At 45.7% G+C, this 22044-nt stretch overlaps 1 protein-coding gene across 1 annotated transcript in view; it reads right to left on the bottom strand.

Moving 5' to 3' along the window:
* rerea (arginine-glutamic acid dipeptide (RE) repeats a) overlaps positions 1–22044 on the bottom strand; it is a 310643-nt gene that overhangs the window by 81112 nt on the left and 207487 nt on the right. Inside the window, 2 exon segments of the mRNA XM_036988973.1 lie at positions 18012–18110; positions 21685–21784. Coding sequence (XP_036844868.1) covers positions 18012–18110; positions 21685–21784 — 199 coding nt within the window.

Raw genomic sequence — 22044 nt, 5'->3', positions numbered from 1 at the left:
CTCTTCTCTTCTCTGCCTGCTCATTCCCTCCCTCTTCTCTGCCTGCTCCTTCCCTCCCTCCCTCCCTCCCTCTGCCTGCTCCCTCCCTCCCTCTCTCTCTGCCTGCTCCCTCCCTCCCTCTTCTCTGCCTGCTCCTTCCCTCCCTCTTCTCTGCCTGCTCCCTCCCTCCCTCTCCTCCCTCTTCTCTGCCTGCTCCCTCCCTCCCTCCCTCTTCTCTGCCTGCTCCCTCCCTCCCTCCCTCTCCTCCCTCTTCTCTGCCTGCTCCTTCCCTCTCTCCCTCTGCCTGCTCCCTCCCTCACTCTTCTCTGCCTGCTCCCTCCCTCACTCTTCTCTGCCTGCTCCCTCCCTCACTCTTCTCTGCCTGCTCCCTCCCTCCCTCTGCCTGCTCCCTCCCTCCCTCTTCTCTGCCTGCTCCCTCCCTCCCTCTTCTCTGCCTGCTCCCTCCCTCCCTCTTCTCTGCCTGCTCCCTCCCTCTTCTCTGCCTGCTCCTTCCCTCCCTCCCTCTGCCTGCTCCCTCCCTCCCTCTTCTCTGCCTGCTCCCTCCCTCCCTCCCTCTTCTCTGCCTGCTCCCTCTTCTCTGCCTGCTCCCTCCCTCCCTCTTCTCTGCCTGCTCCCTCTTCTCTGCCTGCTCCTTCCCTCCCTCAGAAATGCCTGCTCCCTCCCTCTTCTCTCTGCCTGCTCCCTCCCTCCCTCTCTCTGCCTGCTCCCTCCCTCCCTCTCTCTGCCTGCTCCCTCCCTCCCTCTCTCTGCCTGCTCCCTCCCTCCCTCTTCTCCTTCTCCTTCTCCCTCCCTGCCTCTTCTCCCTCCCTCCCTCTCTCTGCCTGCTCCCTCCCTCCCAATTCTCCCTCCCTCTCTGACGGCTCCCTCCCTCCCCCTTCTCCCTCTGACGGTTCCCTCCCTCCCTCTTCTCCCTCTGACGGCTCCCTCTTCTCCCTCTGACGGCTCCCTCCCTCCCTCTTCTCCCTCTGACGGCTCCCTCCCTTCCTCTTCTCTTCTCTGCCTGTGTTCCCTCCCTCCCTCCCCCCTCTTCTCTCTCTGCCCCTGCTCCTATAGCTCCAGCCCACTGTTGTTAGGCAACACAGTGGGGGAGGAGGGGCAGAGGAAGAGGGAGGGAGGAAAAAAGGAATGGGGAAGGAGGGTGGATGAAGGCAAGGTACAAAATCACCAGCCACTATGTGTGCTGAAACAACAGACTTCTCTCTGTCAGAGTGTTTCAGAGAGGCTGGCACTTTCCCCCTCTCTCTTTCCTCTCTGCTGTGTGTAATAGTACCCGTTTCCTCTCTGCTGTGTCTAATAGTACCTGTTTCTCTCTGCTGTGTCTAATAGTACATGTTTCTCTCTGCTGTGTCTAATAGTACCTGTTTCCTCTCTGCTGTATCTAATAGTACCTGTTTCTCTCTGCTGTGTGTAATAGCACCTGTTTCCTCTCTGCTGTGTGTAATAGCACCTGTTTCCTCTCTGCTGTGTCTAATAGTACCTGTTTCCTCTCTGCTGTGTATAATAGTACCTGTTTCTCTCTGCTGTGTGTAATAGCACCTGTTTCCTCTCTGCTGTGTCTAATAGTACCTGTTTCCTCTCTGCTGTGTATAATAGTACCTGTTTCTCTCTGCTGTGTCTAATAGTACCTGTTTCTCTCTGCTGTGTCTAATAGTACCTGTTTCTCTCTGCTGTGTCTAATAGTACCTGTTTCTCTCTGCTGTGTCTAATAGTACCTGTTTCTCTCTGCTGTATCTAATAGTACCTGTTTCTCTCTGCTGTGTGTAATAGCACCTGTTTCCTCTCTGCTGTGTCTAATAGTACCTGTTTCCTCTCTGCTGTGTATAATAGTACCTGTTTCTCTCTGCTGTGTCTAATAGTACCTGTTTCTCTCTGCTGTGTCTAATAGTACCTGTTTCTCTCTGCTGTGTCTAATAGTACCTGTTTCTCTCTGCTGTGTCTAATAGTACCTGTTTCTCTCTGCTGTGTCTAATAGTACCTGTTTCTCTCTGCTGTGTCTAATAGTACCTGTTTCTCTCTGCTGTGTCTAATAGTACCTGTTTCTCTCTGCTGTGTCTAATAGTACCTGTTTCTCTCTGCTGTGTCTAATAGTACCTGTTTCTCTCTGCTGTGTCTAATAGCACCTGTTTCTCTCTGCTGTGTCTAATAGTACCTGTTTCTCTCTGCTGTGTCTAATAGTACCTGTTTCTCTCTGCTGTGTCTAATAGTACCTGTTTCTCTCTGCTGTGTCTAATAGCACCTGTTTCTCTCTGCTGTGTCTAATAGTACCTGTTTCTCTCTGCTGTGTCTAATAGTACTCTACTACAGGGTGTTAGAGGTGGTGAAGAAGAGCAAAAAGCTGTAAACGTTATTGTAATGTGTTGGTACTTCCTGCTTCCTGCTCCAGGGCTGATCGTTAGAAGCTGTAAACGTTATTGTAATGTGCTGGTACTTCCTGCTTCCTGCTCCAGGGCTGATCGTTAGAAGCTGTAAACGTTATTGTAATATGCTGGTACTTCCTGCTTCCTGCTCCAGGGCTGAATGTTAGAAGCTGTAAAACGTGGGCAAGATGTGTCCCAAAATGTCACTCTACTACCTTCGATTAGGGCCCCACAGGGCTCTGGTCAACAGTAGTGCACTTCATAGGGAACAAAGGTTCCATTTGGGATGATTACAGAGATGCATATCATTACGATTAGGCTACGGCACGCTAACACAGACTTCAATAATTCATCTTAAATGTTATTTTAATTTGATTTACCACAAAAATAGAACATGTGGTGAAGTAAAAAGGTTTAGCTGCGATCGTTTTATCAGTATGAAACGGCACAGCAGGGTAGCCTAGTGGTTAGAGTGTAGAGGCGGCAGGGTAGCCTAGTGGTTAGAGTGTAGGGATGGCAGGGTAGCCTAGTGGTTAGTGTAGGGACGGCAGGTAGCCTAGTGGTTAGAGTGTAGGGGCGGCAGGGTAGCCTAGTGGTTAGAGTGTAGGGGCGGCAGGTAGCCTAGTGGTTAGAGTGTAGAAGCGGCAGGTAGCCTAGTGGTTAGAGTGTCGGGACGGCAGGTAGCCTAGTGGTTAGAGTGTAGAGGCGGCAGGGTAGCCTAGTGGTTAGAGTGTAGAGGCGGCAGGGTAGCCTAGTGGTTAGAGTGTAGAGGCGGCAGGGTAGCCTAGTGGTTGGAGTGTAGAGGCGGCAGGGTAGCCTAGTGGTTAGAGTGTAGAGGCGGCAGGGTAGCCTAGTGGTTAGAGTGTAGAGGCGGCAGGGTAGCCTAGTGGTTAGAGTGTAGAGGCGGCAGGGTAGCCTAGTGGTTAGAGTGTAGAGGCGGCAGGGTGGCCTAGTGGTTAGAGTGTAGAGGCGGCAGGGTAGCCTAGTGGTTAGAGTGTAGAGGCGGCAGGGTAGCCTAGTGGTTAGAGTGTAGAGGTGGCAGGGTAGCCTAGTGGTTAGAGTGTAGAGGCGGCAGGGTAGCCTAGTGGTTAGAGTGTAGAGGCGGCAGGGTAGCCTAGTGGTTAGAGTGTAGAGGCAGCAGGGTAGCCTAGTGGTTAGAGCGTCGGACTAGTAACCGAAAGGTTGCAAGTTCAAACCCCCGAGCTGACAAGGTACAAATCTGTCGTTCTGCCCCTGAACAAGTCAGTTAAGCCACTGTTCCTAGGCCGTCATTGAAAATAAGAATTTGTTCTTAACTGACTTGCCTAGTTAAATAAAGGTAAATAAATAAATAAAAACGTTTGTGAGCAACAACAACAATAACAAACCTACTGAAGCATTACACTGCTTTAGGCATCAAAGTTATTGTGAAATGTTACCAAAGGATCAGATTCTTATGAGGCAAGTCACGTGGAGGGGAAATCACCACAGGCTTTAAGACAGACGTGTGTGTGTGTGTGTGAGTGTGTGAGGGAAAACCACAGTGACAGATGCAGGACAACCCACATCCTCTCCAATTGTGACACAACAACGTTAGAACAACAACCTCAGTTCGACTTTGCTTACAATCGAGTCAGGTCAAATCAGACTCATTGGCGTAACATGTTTAACGTGCTAAACGTCAGAACAACCGTTGGTCAACTACAAACAAACAAACGCCGTTACTCAACACATTTAAGCTGAATTCGTTGAAAGGTGATATTTTCATGTTACAACATTTCAACCTGCTTCTGGTATTGTGCCAACTACTAGTTAAGGTGATATTTTCATGTTACAACATTTCAACCTGCTTCTGGTATTGTGCCAACTACTAGTTAAGGTGATATTTTCATGTTACAACATTTCAACCTGCTTCTGGTATTGTGCCAACTACTAGTTAAGGTGATATTTTCATGTTACAACATGTCAACCTACTTCTGGTATTGTGCCCAACTACTAGTTAAGGTGATATTTTCATGTTACAACATGTCAACCTACTTCTAGTATTGTGCCAACTACTAGTTAAGGTGATATTTTCATGTTACAACATGTCAACCTACTTCTGGTATTGTGCCAACTACTAGTTAAGGTGATATTTTCATGTTACAACATGTCAACCTGCTTCTGGTATTGTGCCCAACTACTAGTTAAGGTGATATTTTCATGTTACAACATTTCAACCTACTTCTGGTATTGTGCCAACTACTAGTTAAGGTGATATTTTCATGTTACAACATGTCAACCTACTTCTGGTATTGTGCCAACTACTAGTTAAGGTGATATTTTCATGTTACAACATTTCAACCTACTTCTGGTATTGTGCCCAACTACTAGTTAAGGTGATATTTTCATGTTACAACATTTCAACCTGCTTCTGATATTGTGCCAACTACTAGTTAAGGTGATATTTTCATGTTACAACATTTCAACCTACTTCTAGTATTGTGCCAACTACTAGTTAAGGTGATATTTTCATGTTACAACATTTCAACCTACTTCTAGTATTGTGCCAACTACTAGTTAAGGTGATATTTTCATGTTACAACATTTCAACCAACTTCTAGTATTGTGCCCAACTACTAGTTAAGGTGATATTTTCATGTTACAACATTTCAACCTACTTCTAGTATTGTGCCAACTACTAGTTAAGGTGATATTTTCATGTTACAACATTTCAACCAACTTCTAGTATTGTGCCCAACTACTAGTTAAGGTGATATTTTCATGTTACAACATTTCAACCTACTTCTAGTATTGTGCCAACTACTAGTTAAGGTGATATTTTCATGTTACAACATTTCAACCTACTTCTAGTATTGTGCCAACTACTAGTTAAGGTGATATTTTCATGTTACAACATTTCAACCTACTTCTAGTATTGTGCCAACTACTAGTTAAGGTGATATTTTCATGTTACAACATTTCAACCTGCTTCTGGTATTGTGCCAACTACTAGTTAAGGTGATATTTTCATGTTACAACATTTCAACCTGCTTCTGGTATTGTGCCAACTACTAGTTAAGGTGATATTTTCATGTTACAACATTTCAACCTACTTCTGGTATTGTGCCAACTACTAGTTAAGGTGATATTTTCATGTTACAACATTTCAACCTGCTTCTGATATTGTGCCAACTACTAGTTAAGGTGATATTTTCATGTTACAACATTTCAACCTACTTCTAGTATTGTGCCAACTACTAGTTAAGGTGATATTTTCATGTTACAACATTTCAACCTACTTCTAGTATTGTGCCAACTACTAGTTAAGGTGATATTTTCATGTTACAACATTTCAACCAACTTCTAGTATTGTGCCCAACTACTAGTTAAGGTGATATTTTCATGTTACAACATTTCAACCTACTTCTAGTATTGTGCCAACTACTAGTTAAGGTGATATTTTCATGTTACAACATTTCAACCTACTTCTAGTATTGTGCCAACTACTAGTTAAGGTGATATTTTCATGTTACAACATTTCAACCTACTTCTAGTATTGTGCCAACTACTAGTTAAGGTGATATTTTCATGTTACAACATTTCAACCTGCTTCTGGTATTGTGCCAACTACTAGTTAAGGTGATATTTTCATGTTACAACATTTCAACCTGCTTCTGGTATTGTGCCAACTACTAGTTAAGGTGATATTTTCATGTTACAACATTTCAACCTACTTCTGGTATTGTGCCAACTACTAGTTAAGGTGATATTTTCATGTTACAACATTTCAACCTACTTCTAGTATTGTGCCAACTACTAGTTAAGGTGATATTTTCATGTTACAACATTTCAACCTACTTCTGGTATTGTGCCAACTACTAGTTAAGGTGATATTTTCATGTTACAACATTTCAACCTACTTCTGGTATTGTGCCCAACTACTAGTTAAGGTGATATTTTCATGTTACAACATTTCAACCTACTTCTGGTATTGTGCCCAACTACTAGTTAAGGTGATATTTTCATGTTACAACATTTCAACCTACTTCTGGTATTGTGCCAACTACTAGTTAAGGTGATATTTTCATGTTACAACATTTCAACCTACTTCTGGTATTGTGCCCAACTACTAGTTAAGGTGATATTTTCATGTTACAACATTTCAACCTACTTCTGGTATTGTGCCCAACTACTAGTTAAGGTGATATTTTCATGTTACAACATTTCAACCTACTTCTGGTATTGTGCCCAACTACTAGTTAAGGTGATATTTTCATGTTACAACATTTCAACCTACTTCTAGTATTGTGCCCAACTACTAGTTAAGGTGATATTTTCATGTTACAACATTTCAACCTACTTCTAGTATTGTGCCAACTACTAGTTAAGGTGATATTTTCATGTTACAACATTTCAACCTACTTCTAGTATTGTGCCCAACTACTAGTTAAGGTGATATTTTCATGTTACAACATTTCAACCTACTTCTAGTATTGTGCCCAACTACTAGTTAAGGTGATATTTTCATGTTACAACATTTCAACCTACTTCTAGTATTGTGCCAACTACTAGTTAAGGTGATATTTTCATGTTACAACATTTCAACCTACTTCTAGTATTGTGCCCAACTACTAGTTAAGGTGATATTTTCATGTTACAACATTTCAACCTACTTCTAGTATTGTGCCCAACTACTAGTTAAGGTGATATTTTCATGTTACAACATTTCAACCTGCTTCTGGTATTGTGCCAACTACTAGTTAAGGTGATATTTTCATGTTACAACATTTCAACCTGCTTCTGGTATTGTGCCCAACTACTAGTTAAGGTGATATTTTCATGTTACAACATTTCAACCTACTTCTGGTATTGTGCCAACTACTAGTTAAGTTTCTCTCACACTACTCTTTCTATTGGAACAAAAAGGTGTCAGGACATTCACACCCTTCCTGAGTAAACAGTCAGAAAGGTCGAAAACACTTCCCAAACTCTGTGGGTGGCCAACAAGCGTTAACCGTGTGTGTCTGGCTGGTTAGTTAGCTAGACTGTGATCCCACCACTAGGGGGCTGTTCTAGTAGCAGGCTTCCATCTTCACCTCGGTCCTCCTCACCTCCTCTGTCCTCCTCACCTCCTCTGTCCTCCTCACCTCCTCTGTCCTCCTACTGCCCACCACTAGGGGGCTGTTCTAGTAGCAGGCTTCCATCTTCACCTCTGTCCTCCTGACAGAGCCAGAGAGATGAGCCTTAGCGTGGTTGATGGATAGACCCTACTGCCCACCACTAGGGGGCTGTTCTAGTAGCAGGCTTCCATCTTCACCTCTGTCCTCCTTACAGAGCCAGAGAGATGAGCCTTAGCGTGGTTGATGGATAGACCCTACTGCTCTGACCGAGCCAGAGATGAGCCTTGGCATGGTTGATGGATAGACCCTACTGCCCACCACTAGGGAGCTGTTCTAGTAGCAGGCTTCCATCTTCACCTCTGTCCTCCTGACAGAGCCAGAGAGATGAGCCTTGGCATGGTTGATGGATAGACCCTACTGCCCACCACTAGGGAGCTGTTCTAGTAGCAGGCTTCCATCTTCACCTCTGTCCTCCTTACAGAGCCAGAGAGATGAGCCTTAGCGTGGTTGATGGATAGACCCTACTGCCCACCACTAGGGGGCTGTTCTAGTAGCAGGCTTCCATCTTCACCTCTGTCCTCCTGACAGAGCCAGAGAGATGAGCCTTGGCATGGTTGATGGATAGACCCTACTGCCCACCACTAGGGAGCTGTTCTAGTAGCAGGCTTCCATCTTCACCTCTGTCCTCCTGACAGAGCCAGAGAGATGAGCCTTAGCGTGGTTGATGGATAGACCCTACTGCCCACCACTAGGGAGCTGTTCTAGTAGCAGGCTTCCATCTTCACCTCTGTCCTCCTGACAGAGCCAGAGAGATGAGCCTTAGCGTGGTTGATGGATAGACCCTACTGCTCTGACAGAGCCAGAGAGATGAGCCTTAGCATGGTTGACGGATAGACCCTACTGCTCTGACAGAGCCAGAGAGATGAGCCTTAGCGTGGTTGATGGATAGACCCTACTGCCCACCGTGATCATATATCACACAAACAGATAGAGCTCCTCCTGTTGGACATAAAACTATTAGCAGCTTTATTTCCAGTTTGAATGTTTGGCTGAATAATGACTTCAGATTAATGGTTGGGGGATGGGGGTGGGTCAGGTGAATGGTTGGGGGATGGGGGTGGGTGGGGGTAGGTCAGATGAATGGTTGGGGGATGGGGGTGGGTCAGATGAATGGTTGGGGGATGGGGGTGGGTGGGGGTAGGTCAGATGAATGTTTGAGGATGTGGGGGGTAGGAGCGACTTACAGGAGAAATTAGGGTTAAGTGCCTTGCTCAAGGGCACATCGGCCAATTTTTCACCTAGTTGGCTCTGGGATTCGAACCAACAACCTTTCGGTTACTGGTCCAATGCTCTTAACCGCAAGGCTACCTGCCGCCCGCAATGGGTTGGCTATCTGAGGCTAGGGTCAGATAACGGTCTCAATTGTCTCAAGGCTTAAAAATCCTTCTTTCGTTACAGACTTATTATAAAATTGATTAAATTGTCCCCCCCCCCTCAATCTACACACAGTACCCCATAATGAAAAAGCAAAAACAGGTTTAGAATATTTTTGTTACTCATACTAATTATTATATATTTTTTTAAATATCACATTTACATAAGTATTCAGACCCTCTAGTCAGGACTTTGTAGCAACTTTGGCAGCGATTACAGCCTCAAGTCTTCTTGGGTATGACGCTACAAGCTTGGCACACCTGTATTAGGGAAGTTTCTCCAATTCTTCTCTGCAGATCCTCTCAAGCTCTGTCAGGTTGGATGGGGAGCATCGCTGCACAGCTATTTTCAGGTATCTCCAGAGATACTCGATCCGGTTCATGTCCGGGCTCTGGCTGGGCCACTGAAGGACATTCAGAGACTTGTCCCGAAGCCACTCCTGCATTGCCTTGGCTGTGTGCTTAGGGTCATTGTCCTGTTGGACGGTGAACCTTCGCCCCAGTCTGAGGTCCTGAGCGCTCTGGAGCAGGTTTTCATCAAGGATCTCTGTACTTTGCTCCGTCATCTTTGCCTCGATCCTGACTAGTCTCCCAGTCTCTGATGCTGAAAAACATCCCCACAGCATGATGCTGCCACCACTATGCTTCACCGTAGGGATGGTGCCAGGTTTCCTCCAGATGTGACGCTTGGCATTCAGGCCAAAGAGTTCAATCTTGGTTTCATCAGACCAGAGAATCTTGTTTCTCATGGTCTGAGAGTCTTTTAGCAAACTCCAAGTGTGCTGTCATGTGACTTTTACTGAGGAGTAGCTTCCATCTGGCCACTCTACCATAAAGGCCTGATTGGTGGAGTGCTGCAGAGATGGGAGAACCTTCCTGAAGGACAACCATCTCCACAGAGGAACTCTGGAGTTCTGTCAGAGTGACCATCAGTTTGTTGGTCACCTCCCCGACCAAGGCCCTTCTCCCTTGATTGCTCAGTTTGGCCGAGCGGCCAGCTCTAGGAAGAGTCCTGGTGTTTCCAAACATCTTCCATTTATGAATGATGGAGGCCACTGTGTTCTTGGGGACCTTCAACGCTACAAAAAATGTAACCTTCCACAGATCTGTGCCCCGGCACAATCCTGTCTAGGAGGTCTACGGACAATCCCTTTGGCTTGGTTTTTGCTCTGACATGCACTGTCAACCTTATATAGATCATGTCCAATCAATTGAATTTACCACAGGTGGACTCCAATCAAGTAGTAGAAACATCTCAAGGATGATCAATGGAAACAGGATGCACCTGAGCTCAATTTAGACTGATATTAAAGGACCTGAATACTTATGTAAATAAGGCATTTCTAAAAACCTGTTTTCACTTTGTCATTATGGAGTTTGTGATGTCATTGTGGGGTATTGTGATGTCATTATGGGGTATTGTGATGTCATTATGGGGTATTGTGTGTAGTTTCCTGAGAATTTTTTTGTATTTAATCCATTTTAGAACAAGTCTGTAACTTAACAAAATGTGGGAAAAGTCAAGGGACCGAATACTTTCCGAATGCACTGTATGTGACTATTTCAGCTTATTGTAGGGAGAATGTATGTGACTATTTCAGCTTATTGTAGGGAGAATGCATGTGACTATTTCAAGAAGCAGTGAAATGAGAGGTGGCAGGGAAGGAGAGTGGGAAGACAGACAGAAAGGTGGAGAGTAAGAGAGAGGAGGGGCGAGAGAGAGGGAGGAGAAAGAGAGAGGGGGAGGAGTCCAGTGATCCTGCAGACAGGCTGATTCTGTCATCTCCACGGCCCCCACTGTCACTTTTATTCACATCTCAAAAGGAAGAAAAGTAGGAAGCAAGAAAAAATTAGGCTGGTCCTGGGGGGTGAGAGGAGGAGGGGAGAGGAAGAGAAGGAGTAGTAAGGGAGGAGAAGGGGAGAGGAAGAGGAGTAGGGGGAGGAGAAGGAGTAGGGGGAGGAGAAGGAGGAGAGGAAGAGGAGTAGGGGAGGAGAAGGAGGTGAGGATGAGGAGGAGGGGGGAGAAGGAGGGTAGAGGAGGAGGAGGGGAGGAGAAGAAGGAGAGGAAGAGGAGTAGGGGAGGAGGAGGAGAGGAAGAGGAGTAGGGGAGGAGAAGGATGTGAGGATGAGGAGGAGGGGGGAGAAGGAGGGTAGAGGAGGAGGAGGCGAGGAAGAGGAGTAGGGGAGGAGAGGAAGAGGAGTAGGGGAGGAGAAGGAGGAGTAGTAGGGGAGTAGAAGGAGGAGAGGATGAGGAGGAGGGGGGAGAGGGAGGAGAGGATGAGGGGGGAGAAGGAGGAGGAGGAGGAGGAGGGGAGAGGAGGAGGGGAGAGGAAGAGGGGAGAGGAGGAGGAAGAGGGGAGAGGAGGAGAAAGAGGGAAGAGGAGGAGGAAGAGGGAAGAGGGGAGAGGAGGAGGAAGAGGGAAGAGGGGGGAGAGGAGGGGAGGAGAAGGAGGAGGGGAGAGGAGAAGGAGAAGAGAAGGAGGAGTAGGGGATGAGAAGGAGAAGAGGAGTAGGGGAGGAGGAAGGAGTAGGGGAGAAGGAGGGGGAGAAGGAGGAGGAGTAGGGGAGAAGGAGGAGGAGTAGGGGAGAGGAGGTGTAGGGGAGGAGGAAGGAGTAGGGGAGAAGGAGTAGGGGAGAAGGAGGAGGAGTAGGGGAGAGGAGGTATAGGGGAGAGGATGAGGAGGAGGGGGGAGAAGGAGGAGGAGCAGAATTATTTATAAAGGGGGGAGCAAGCGGGGCAGATGGGGACAGTGTCAGTGTGGCTCTCTGTGTGTCTGAGCGTGTGTGTGTGTGTGTGTGTGTGTGTGTGTGTGTGTGTGCGTGTGCGTCTGAGCGTGTGTGTGTGTGTGCGTCTGAGCGTGTGTGTGCGTCTGAGCGTGTGTGTGTGTGTGTGTGTGTCTGCGCGTGTGTGTGTGTCTGAGCGTGTGTGTGTGTGTGTCTGAGCGTGTGTGTCTGAGCGCGTGTGTGTGTGTGTGTGCGTCTGAGCGTGTGTGTGTCTGAGCGTGTGTGTGTGTGTGTGTGCGTCTGAGCGTGTGTGTGTCTGAGCGTGTGTGTGTGTGTGTGTGTGTGTCTGAGCGTGTGTGTGTGTGTGTGTCTGAGCGTGTGTGTGTGTGTGTGTCTGAGCGTGTGTGTGTGTGTGTGTGTGTGTGTCTGAGCGTGTGTGTGTCTGAGCGTGTGTGTGTCTGAGCGTGTGTGTGTGTGTCTGAGCGTGTGTGTGTGTGTCTGAGCGTGTGTGTGTGTGTCTGAGCGTGTGTGTGTGTGTCTGAGCTTGTGTGTGTGTGTGTGCGTGTGCGTCTGAGCGTGTGTGTGTGTGTCTGAGCGTGTGTGTGTGTCTGAGTGTGTGTGTGTGTCTGAGCGTGTGTGTGTGTGTGTGTGTCTGAGCGTGTGTGTGTGTGTCTGAGCGTGTGTGTGTGTGTGTCTGAGCGTGTGTGTGTGTGTGTCTGAGCGTGTGTGTGTGTGTGTGTGTCTGAGCGTGTGTGTGTGTGTGTCTGAGCGTGTGTGTGTGAGCGCGTGTGTGTCTGAGCGCGTGTGTGTGTGTCTGAGCATCAAGGTCAGGGGTACATTTACACCTGTCCCTCAAGGCTGTGTGTGGGCCTGCAAAGGACCAAATGGAAATCACATCATCACTTCACTGGGCTGGGAGGGAGGGAGAGAGGAAGGGAGGGAAGGAAGGGAGGGAGAGAGGAAGGGAGGGAAGGAAGGGAGGCAGAGAGGAAGCAGAGCAGGGAGTGTCCTTGAATGGCCAAGTACTGACTGATGATGGGTGGGTGAATGACTGGTTGGCTGACTGATGATGGGTGAGTGGGTGAATGACTGGTTGGCTGACTGATGATGGGTGGGTGGGTGAATGACTGGTTGGCTGACTGATGATGGGCGGGTGGGTGAATGACTGGTTGGCTGACTGATGATGGGTGGGTGAATGACTGGTTGGCTGACTGATGATGGGTGGGTGAATGACTGGTTGGCTGGCTGATGATGGGTGGGTGAATGACTGGTTGGCTGGCTGATGATGGGTGGGTGAATGACTGGTTGGCTGACTGACGATGGGTGGGTGAATGACTGGTTGGCTGACTGACGATGGGTGGGTGAATGACTGGTTGGCTGACTGATGATGGGTGGGTGAATGACTGGTTGGCTGACTGATGATGGGTGGGTGAATGACTGGTTGGCTGACTGATGATGGGTGGGTGGGTGAATGACTGGTTGGCTGACTGATGATGGGTGGGTGGGTGAATGACTGGTTGGCTGACTGATGATGGGTGGGTGGGTGAATGACTGGTTGGCTGACTGACGATGGGTGGGTGAATGACTGGTTGGCTGACTGATGATGGGTGGGTGAATGACTGGTTGGCTGACTGACGATGGGTGGGTGAATGACTGGTTGGCAGACTGTAGATGGGTGGCTAGGTGACTGGCTGAGCTATGTACACAATGGGGAGGGCTTACAACCTTACATAATGATATGTGGCTGCTGGCTGCTATCTGCAGAGTGTGCCTGTTGATAAGTGGCCTGTGATTGGCCTGTGGAGTGGTCTGGCGTGTGGGGTGAGAACAGCCCCTGAACCCCCTACACACATATTTATTTCTCTGATTATCTCAACGCGGCCATGTCAGGTCGACTAGACTGCCTTCAGCTAGCATGCATAAATAATAGAGAATTCATAGCTGGTCTAGTCCTACTGAAGGACGAGTGACTTCATCTGTTACGATTAGCTGCCGTGGGCCTTCATCGGTCTGTGTGTGTGTACTTGCTTTATGGTTTATTCAGATCAGACAACCATTATGTTCAATTAAAGCAAATCAACACATGATTCACTTCCGTCAGATCTGAGCTAGAGGTCGACCGATTATGATATTTCAACGCCGATACCGATACCGATTATTGGAGGACCAAAAAAGCCGATACAGATTAATCGGCCGATTTTTTAAAATGTATTTGTAATAATGACAATGACAACAATACTAAATTAACACTTGTTTTAACTTAATATAATACATCAATAAAATCAATTTAGCCTCAAATAAATAATGAAACATGTTCAATTTGGTTTAAATAATGCAAAAACAAAGTGTTGGAGAAGAACGTAAAAGTGCAATATGTGCCATGTAAGAAAGCTAACGTTTCAGTTCCTTGCTCAGAACATGAGAACATATGAAAGCTGGTGGTTTCTTGTAACATGAGTCTTCAATATTCCCAGGTAAGAAGTTTTAGGCTGTAGTTATTACAGGAATTATAGCACTATTTCCCTCTATACCATTTGTATTTCATTAACCTTTGACTATTGGATGTTCTTATAGGCACTTTAGTATTGCCAGTGTAACAGTATAGCTTCCGTCCCTCTCCTCGCTCCTCCCTGGGCTCGAACCAGCAACACAACGACAACAGCCACCACATTGAAGCAGCGTTACCCATGCAGAGCATGGGGAACAACTACTAGAAGGCTCAGAGCGAGTGACGTTTGAAACGCTATTAGCGCGCGCTAACTAGCTAGCCATTTCACTTCGGTTACACCAGCCTCATCTCGGGAGTTGATAGGCTTGAAGTCAAACGGCGCAATTCTTGACGCACAACGAAGAGCTGCTGGCAAAACGCACGAAAATGCTGTTTGAATGAATGTTTACGCGCCTGCTTCTGCCTACCACCGCTCAGTCAGATTCTTAGATGCTCAGTCAGATTATATGCAACACAGGACACGCTAGATAATATCTAGTAATATCATCAACCATGTGTCGTTAACTAGTGATTATGATTGATAGTTTTTTATAAGATAAGTTTAATGTTAGCTAGCAACTTACCTTGGCTTACTGTATTCGCGTAACAGGCAGTCTCCTTGTGGAGTGCAACGAGAGAGAGGCAGGTCGTTATTGCGTTGGACGAGTTAACTGTAAGGTTGCAAGATTGGATCCCCCGAGCTGACAAGGTGAAAATCTGTCGTTCTGCCCCTGAACGAGGCAGTTAACCCACTGTTCCTAGGCTGTCATTGTAACTAAGAATTTGTTCTTAACTGACTTGCCTAGTTAAATAAAGGTATATAAAAAAAAAACAAATCGGCGCCCAAAAATACCAATTTCCGATTGTTATGAAAACTTGAATTCGGACCTAATTAATCGGCCATTCCGATTAATCGGTCGACCTCTAATCTGAGCCCTCATGATTCACTTCAGTCAGAGCTGAGCCCTCATGATTCACTTCAGTCAGAGCTGAGCCCTCATGATTCACTTCAGTCAGATCTGAGCCCGCATGATTGCTGGACAACGTGCATCTGGATGTTAGGGCTGTCCCCGACTCCCCCAAAATCTTGGTCAACCAAAAGTAATTTGTTCTTGGTCAAAAATGTAAAACGTGTATTTTTTCATATATAGATACACCCCTATGTGTTTTTAATAAACTCAAATATACGCATTTAGCCTGTCTGATGCTTTAAGCACACTGTTTGATGAAATAAGACACATAACTCAAGAGGGATCCAGAGATCAAGACAACCAGAAGAAAAGAAAACTTAACCTGATCATCCTCCTCCCACTCCTGCTGGCGTTGGCGGAGTCTGCCGTTACTGTCCTGAAGTTGCCGGTAATTGGCTACACGAGGAGTCGGCTACCTTTCATGTGGAATGCAAATGTATCTTACCATTTCTACCAATCTGCGTGCCAGTGATGGTTCATAGGCACATTTTCGAGTAACAGTTTAAATGAATTCATAATAACATCTTCGTATCTCAAAATCATTGGCTTGTGGTTAATCTAAATTCTATCCACATCCAAAATGGAAATTATACAAACCTAAAATGTAACTTCTATTGCCAGCTATGGAAAAATAGCCTACATAAAGCCAACAAATAAAAACATTGCAGCCTACAGGTAGAAAATATCCTGATAAATATCCTATAAACCACATATCCTATAAACCACATATCCTATAAACCACATATCCTATAAATCACATATCCTATAAACCACATATCCTATAAACCGCATATCCTATAAACCACATATCCTTTAAACCACATGTCCTATAAACCACATATCCTATAAATCACATTGACTACACATGGACTGTCTGCAAGTAACCTGAAACATTGTATCAACTATTAACTTGGGTCAGGCCTGAAGCTAGTACAAACTTGCAACATTGTATCAGAGATTCCCAGGCCAGTGAGCTCAGGAAAGACACATCTCCAGGCTTTTATATAGACTTCCAAATCTTGGTCAACCAACAGCCTTTGGACAAAACAATCGACCCGTCGACTAATTGCGGTCCGACCTACTGGATTTACATAATAAAGAGGATGGTTTTACTGAGTATAACGAAAAGCAGGGATATAAAAATTTACAGGAGACCACGAGACAAAACTAGGAATTGTAATAACAGTACACGAACAGGTTTAACTAGTCCAGGACAGGACCGAGACAAACTAATAGGTTTAACTAGTCCAGGACAGGACCGAGACAAACTTGAGTTAATTTACATATTTTAATACCTCCTAGCCACAGCTGCCTGACATATTTTAATGCCTCCTAGCCACAGCTGCCTGACATAATTTAATACCCTCCAAGCCACAGCTGCCTGACATATTTTAATACCTCCTAGCCACAGCTGCCTGACATATTTTAATACCGCCTAGCCACAGCTGCCTGACATATTTTAATACCTCCTAGCCACAGCTGCCTGAAATGTGAATCTAAATTCAAATGGAGGACAGCAACACAGGCCCTCAATCTTTTCCCTCTTCCTCCTCACACACACACACACACACCTTCCAAGCTGAAGATTTTTTCCACAGGCAATAAAACAGGATGCAGCTGCTCTCATGACATGGAGGGGATAGAACACGATGAGGAGGGGATAGAACACGATGAGGAGGGGATAGAACACGATGAGGAGGGGATAGAACACGATGAGGAGGGGATGGAACACGATGAGGAGGGGATAGAACACGATGAGGAGGGGATAGAACACGATGAGGAGGGGATGGAACACGATGAGGAGGGGATAGAACACGATGAGGAGGGGATAGAACACGATGAGGAGGGGATGGAACACGATGAGGAGGGGATAGAACACGATGAGGAGGGGATAGAACACGATGAGGAGGGGATAGAACACGATGAGGAGGGGATAGAACACGATGAGGAGGGGATAGAACACGATGAGGAGGGGATAGAACACGATGAGGAGGGGATAGAACACGATGAGGAGGGGATAGAACACGATGAGGAGGGGATAGAATACGATGAGGAGGGGATGGAACACGATGAGGAGGGGATAGAACACGATGAGGAGGGGATAGAACACGATGAGGAGGGGATAGAACACGATGAGGAGGGGATAGAACACGATGAGGAGGGGATGGAACACGATGAGGAGGGGATAGAACACGATGAGGAGGGGATAGAACACGATGAGGAGGGGATAGAACACGATGAGGAGGGGATAGAACACGATGAGGAGGGGATAGAACACGATGAGGAGGGGATGGAACACGATGAGTAGGGGATAGAACACGATGAGGAGGGGATAGAACACGATGAGGAGGGGATGGAACACGATGAGGAGGGGATGGAACACGATGAGGAGGGGATAGAACACGATGAGGAGGGGATGGAACACGATGAGGAGGGGATGGAACACGATGAGGAGGGGATGGAACACGATGAGGAGGGGATGGAACACGATGAGGAGGGGATAGAACACGATGAGGAGGGGATGGAACACGATGAGGAGGGGATGGAACACGATGAGGAGGGGATGGAACACGATGAGGAGGGGATGGAACACGATGAGGAGGGGATGGAACACGATGAGGAGGGGATGGAACACGATGAGGAGGGGATGGAACACGATGAGGAGGGGATAGAACCCAAATCCAATGAGGGCCCAACTAGCAGCTACACAGCCCACTCTGACTATCCATCTCAACAGTACCATCTGAAGACAACCACAGTAACCCAGAATAAAGCCACTGTTACAATACGGTCCCATTCAACTGTTTTGTGTACATTGAGTCAGGCAAGCTCAATTAAGGCGCAGCTTGAAAATAAAAATAAATATTATTTGAACCCAGCTCGGAAGTTAACACGGTCTCTCTGGAAGTTAAAAGGTGAAATGTTGTCAAATAATATAATTAAAAAGAGCATCTTACCACTTCGTCTTCTGACCAGCACTTCTCTATGAGTTTGGGAACAGGCTTTTTGACCAGGCGCTGTAGGGCCTTGCCTGCATCGTAACAGCTCTCGTGAAGCTGGGAAGAGGGGGAAGCAGACCAACACTTTAGCTCAATATTCAGTGTTTGAATTCAAATACAACAACAAATGGGATGTATACTTTTTTATATAGTAAACATTTATTACAACAGACAGGAAATAAGTCATTGACGTATCTATAAACTACGACAGTGGGGCATATTACAATGAACAAAAATATAAACACAACTTGTAAAGTTTTGGTCCCATTTTTCATGAGCTGAAATAAAAGAGCCCAGAAATGTTCTATAAGAAAAAGCTGTTTCTCAGAAAATGTTCACGAATTTGTTTACATCCCTGTTAGTGAGCATTTCTCCTTTGCCAAGATAATCCAACTACCTGACAGGTGTGGCATATCAAGAAGCTGATTAAACAGCATGATCATTACACAGGTGGACCTTGTGTTGGGGACAATAAAAACCCACTAAAATGCGCAGTTTTGTCCCACAACACAACGGCACAAATATCAAGTTTTGAGCGAGCATGCAATTGGTATGCTGACTGCAGGAATGTCCACCAAAACTTTTGCCAGAGAATTGAATGTTGAATTGTCTACCATAAGCCGCCGCCAATGTTGTTTTAGAGAATTTGTCAACCGGCCTCACAACCGCAGACCACGTGTAACCACGCCAGCCCAGGACCTCCACATCTGGCTTCTTCACCTGCGGGATCGTCTGAGACCAGCCGCCCAGAAAGCTGATGAAACTGTTGGTTTGCACAACCAAAGAATTTCTGCACAAACTGTTAGACAGTCTCAGGGAATCTCATCTGCGTGCTCGTCGCTCTCATCAGGGTCTTGACCTGACTGCAGTTCAGCGTCGCAACCGACTTCAGTGGGCGAATGCTCACCTTCGATGGCCACTGGCAACGCTGGAGAAGTGTGATCTTCACGGATGAATCCCAGTTTCAACTGTACCAGGCAGATGGCAGACAGCAGACAGCTGGCATTGCGTCGTGTGGGCGAGAGGTTTGTTGACGTCAACGTTGTGGACAGAGTGCCCCACCATGATGGCAGTGGGGTTATGGTATGGGCAGGCATAAGCTACGGACAACGAACACAACTGCATTTTATCGATGGCAATTTGAATACACAAAGATATTCTGACAAGAACCTGAGGCCCATTGTTGTGCCATTCATCTGCCGCCATCACCTCATTTTTCAACATGGTAATACACTACCCCATGTCGTAAGGATCTGTACAAAATTCCTGGAAGATGAAAACTTACCAGTTCTTCCATGTTCTGTATACTCACCAGACACGTCACCCATTGAGCATGTTTGGGATGCTCTGGATATTAGTGTACGACAGCGCGTTCCAGTTCCTGCCAATATCCAGTTACTTCCCACATTCCACAGGCCACAATCAACAGCCTGATCAACTCTATGTGAAGGAGATGTGTCGCTCTGCATGAGGGAAATGGTGGCAACACCAGATACTGACTGGTTTTCTGATCAACACCAGATACTGACTGGTTTTCTGATCCACGACCCTACCTTTGTTTTAAAGGTACCAGTGACCAACATATCTGTATTCCCAGTCATGTGAAATCCATAGATTAGGGCCTAATTTATTTATTTTAATTGACAGATTTCCTTATATGAACTGTTAACTCAGTAAAATCTTTGAAATTGTTACATGTTTGCGTTTTTATATTGTTGTTCAGTGTAGATTTGCATATGTACAAACAACTAGCATTTTTGATTCCATTTTCTTGATTTGTTAAATGTCTAAGGAGATATCAAGCTCTACTTAAAACATTACATACAGAGATACTCACTCTCTCTCTCTCTCTCAAAGAAACCACCATGCCACATTGGGAGAGCAATTGGAGTTTAGGAAGGAGACACAACGACCTGCTCGGTATATTCATTCTCTGGTTTATAGAGTCGGAATATAAATACACTGTTTAGGATGATTTCAGTAGATTTTTTTTGCTCGATTCCTTTGGTCTAGATTCATTTTGAAAGCAAGGGTCAAAGCGCTGATCAAGCATGATACACTGGATGTGTCAGAGACCTGGCTTCTTCTTTATGATGAAGCAGAGGAAGAGCTATTAACCTGGGTCCCTACTTCTGCCCTATTCGTTCTACTTCTGCCCTATTCGTTCTACTTCTGCCCTATTCGTTCTACTTCTGCCCTATTCGTTCTACTTCTGCCCTATTCGTTCTACTTCTGCCCTATTCATTCTACTTCTCCCCTATTCGTTCTACTTCTGCCCTATTCGTTCTACTTCTGCCCTATTCGTTCTACTTCTTCCCTATTCGTTCTACTTCTGCCCTATTCGTTCTACTTCTTCCCTATTCGTTCTACTTCTGCCCTATTCGTTCTACTTCTGCCCTATTCGTTCTACTTCTGCCCTATTCGTTCTACTTCTGCCCTATTCGTTCTACTTCTGCCCTATTCGTTCTACTTCTGCCCTATTCGTTCTACTTCTGCCCTATTCGTTCTACTTCTGCCCTATTCGTTCTAGTTCTGCCATATTCGTTCTACTTCTACCATATTAGTTCTACTTCTACCATATTAGTTCTAGTTCCGCCATATTAGTTCTAGTTCCGCCATATTAGTTCTAGTTCCGCCATATTAGTTCTAGTTCCGCCATATTAGTTCTAGTTCCGCCATATTAGTTCTACTTCTGCCATATTAGTTCTAGTTCTACCATATTAGTTCTAGTTCCGCCATATTAGTTCTAGTTCTACCATATTAGTTCTAGTTCCGCCATATTAGTTCTAGTTCCGCCATATTAGTTCTAGTTCCGCCATATTAGTTCTACTTCTGCCATATTAGTTCTAGTTCTACCATATTAGTTCTAGTTCCGCCATATTAGTTCTAGTTCTACCATATTAGTTCTAGTTCTACCATATTAGTTCTAGTTCTGCCATATTAGTTCTAGTTCTGCCATATTAGTTCTAGTTCCGCCATATTAGTTCTAGTTCTACCATATTAGTTCTAGTTCTACCATATTAGTTCTAGTTCCACCATATTAGTTCTAGTTCCGCCATATTAGTTCTAGTTCTACCATATTAGTTCTAGTTCTACCATATTAGTTCTAGTTCTACCATATTAGTTCTAGTTCTGCCATATTAGGTCGGTTTGACATACTGCCACATTATCTAAAAAGATGTTGCAGTCAGCATGCCAATTTCACGCGCCCTCAAAACTTGAGGAATCTGTGGCATGGTATTGTGTGACAAAACTGCACATTTTTAAGTGGCCTTTCATAGTCCCCAGCACAAGGTGCACCTGTGTAATGATCATGCTGTTTAATCAGCTTCTTGATATGCCACACCTGTCAGGTGGATGGATTATCTTGGCAATGGAGAAATGCTCACTAACAGGGATGTAAAACACATTTGAGATAAATAAGCTTTTTATGGAAAATGTCTGTGATCTTTTATTTCAGCTCACGAAACCAACACTTTACATGTTGAGTTAATATTTTTTGTTCAGAATAGTTTTGGTGAACATGAGACTTTCCCCACAGAAACTTAACGTTGGTGAACATGAGAAGGTAACGCGCATCTTTATCAAATGTATTTTGGATTAGATTCTTGCCAGTGGTGTTGTCTCTTACCGTGTTGAGTGCGTTGAGTGTGGTGTCGTCTCGCGAGGCTGCTAGGCAACCGTCTTCTGTAGATCCGCCGTCACACATGCCAGCGAAGGCCGCCATGCTCCTGGAGAACACAGAGGACGGATATTTTAACAAACTTCTATTCATCAAAAACAAGTTAGAATACAAAAAGTCACAGGGAGAAAGAAAAGTTACCTGCGTGTTCAACCTCAAGTCAGCTTAGACTGAGATAGTTATTATTTTTTAAGATTAATCATCATTTAATATTTTTATAAAGCAAACGCCTTCCAGTAGATCTATCAGGAGGAGGGTACAGGACCATTCCCTGCTGACATGGAGCAGGTTCATGTCTCCTGAGCTCAC

This window comes from Oncorhynchus mykiss, chromosome 9 (assembly GCF_013265735.2).
Source record: "Oncorhynchus mykiss isolate Arlee chromosome 9, USDA_OmykA_1.1, whole genome shotgun sequence".
Lineage (NCBI taxonomy): Eukaryota > Metazoa > Chordata > Actinopteri > Salmoniformes > Salmonidae > Oncorhynchus > Oncorhynchus mykiss.
The sequence above is the reverse complement of the archived record's forward strand: the minus strand, read 5'-3'. Positions and strand labels throughout refer to the sequence as shown.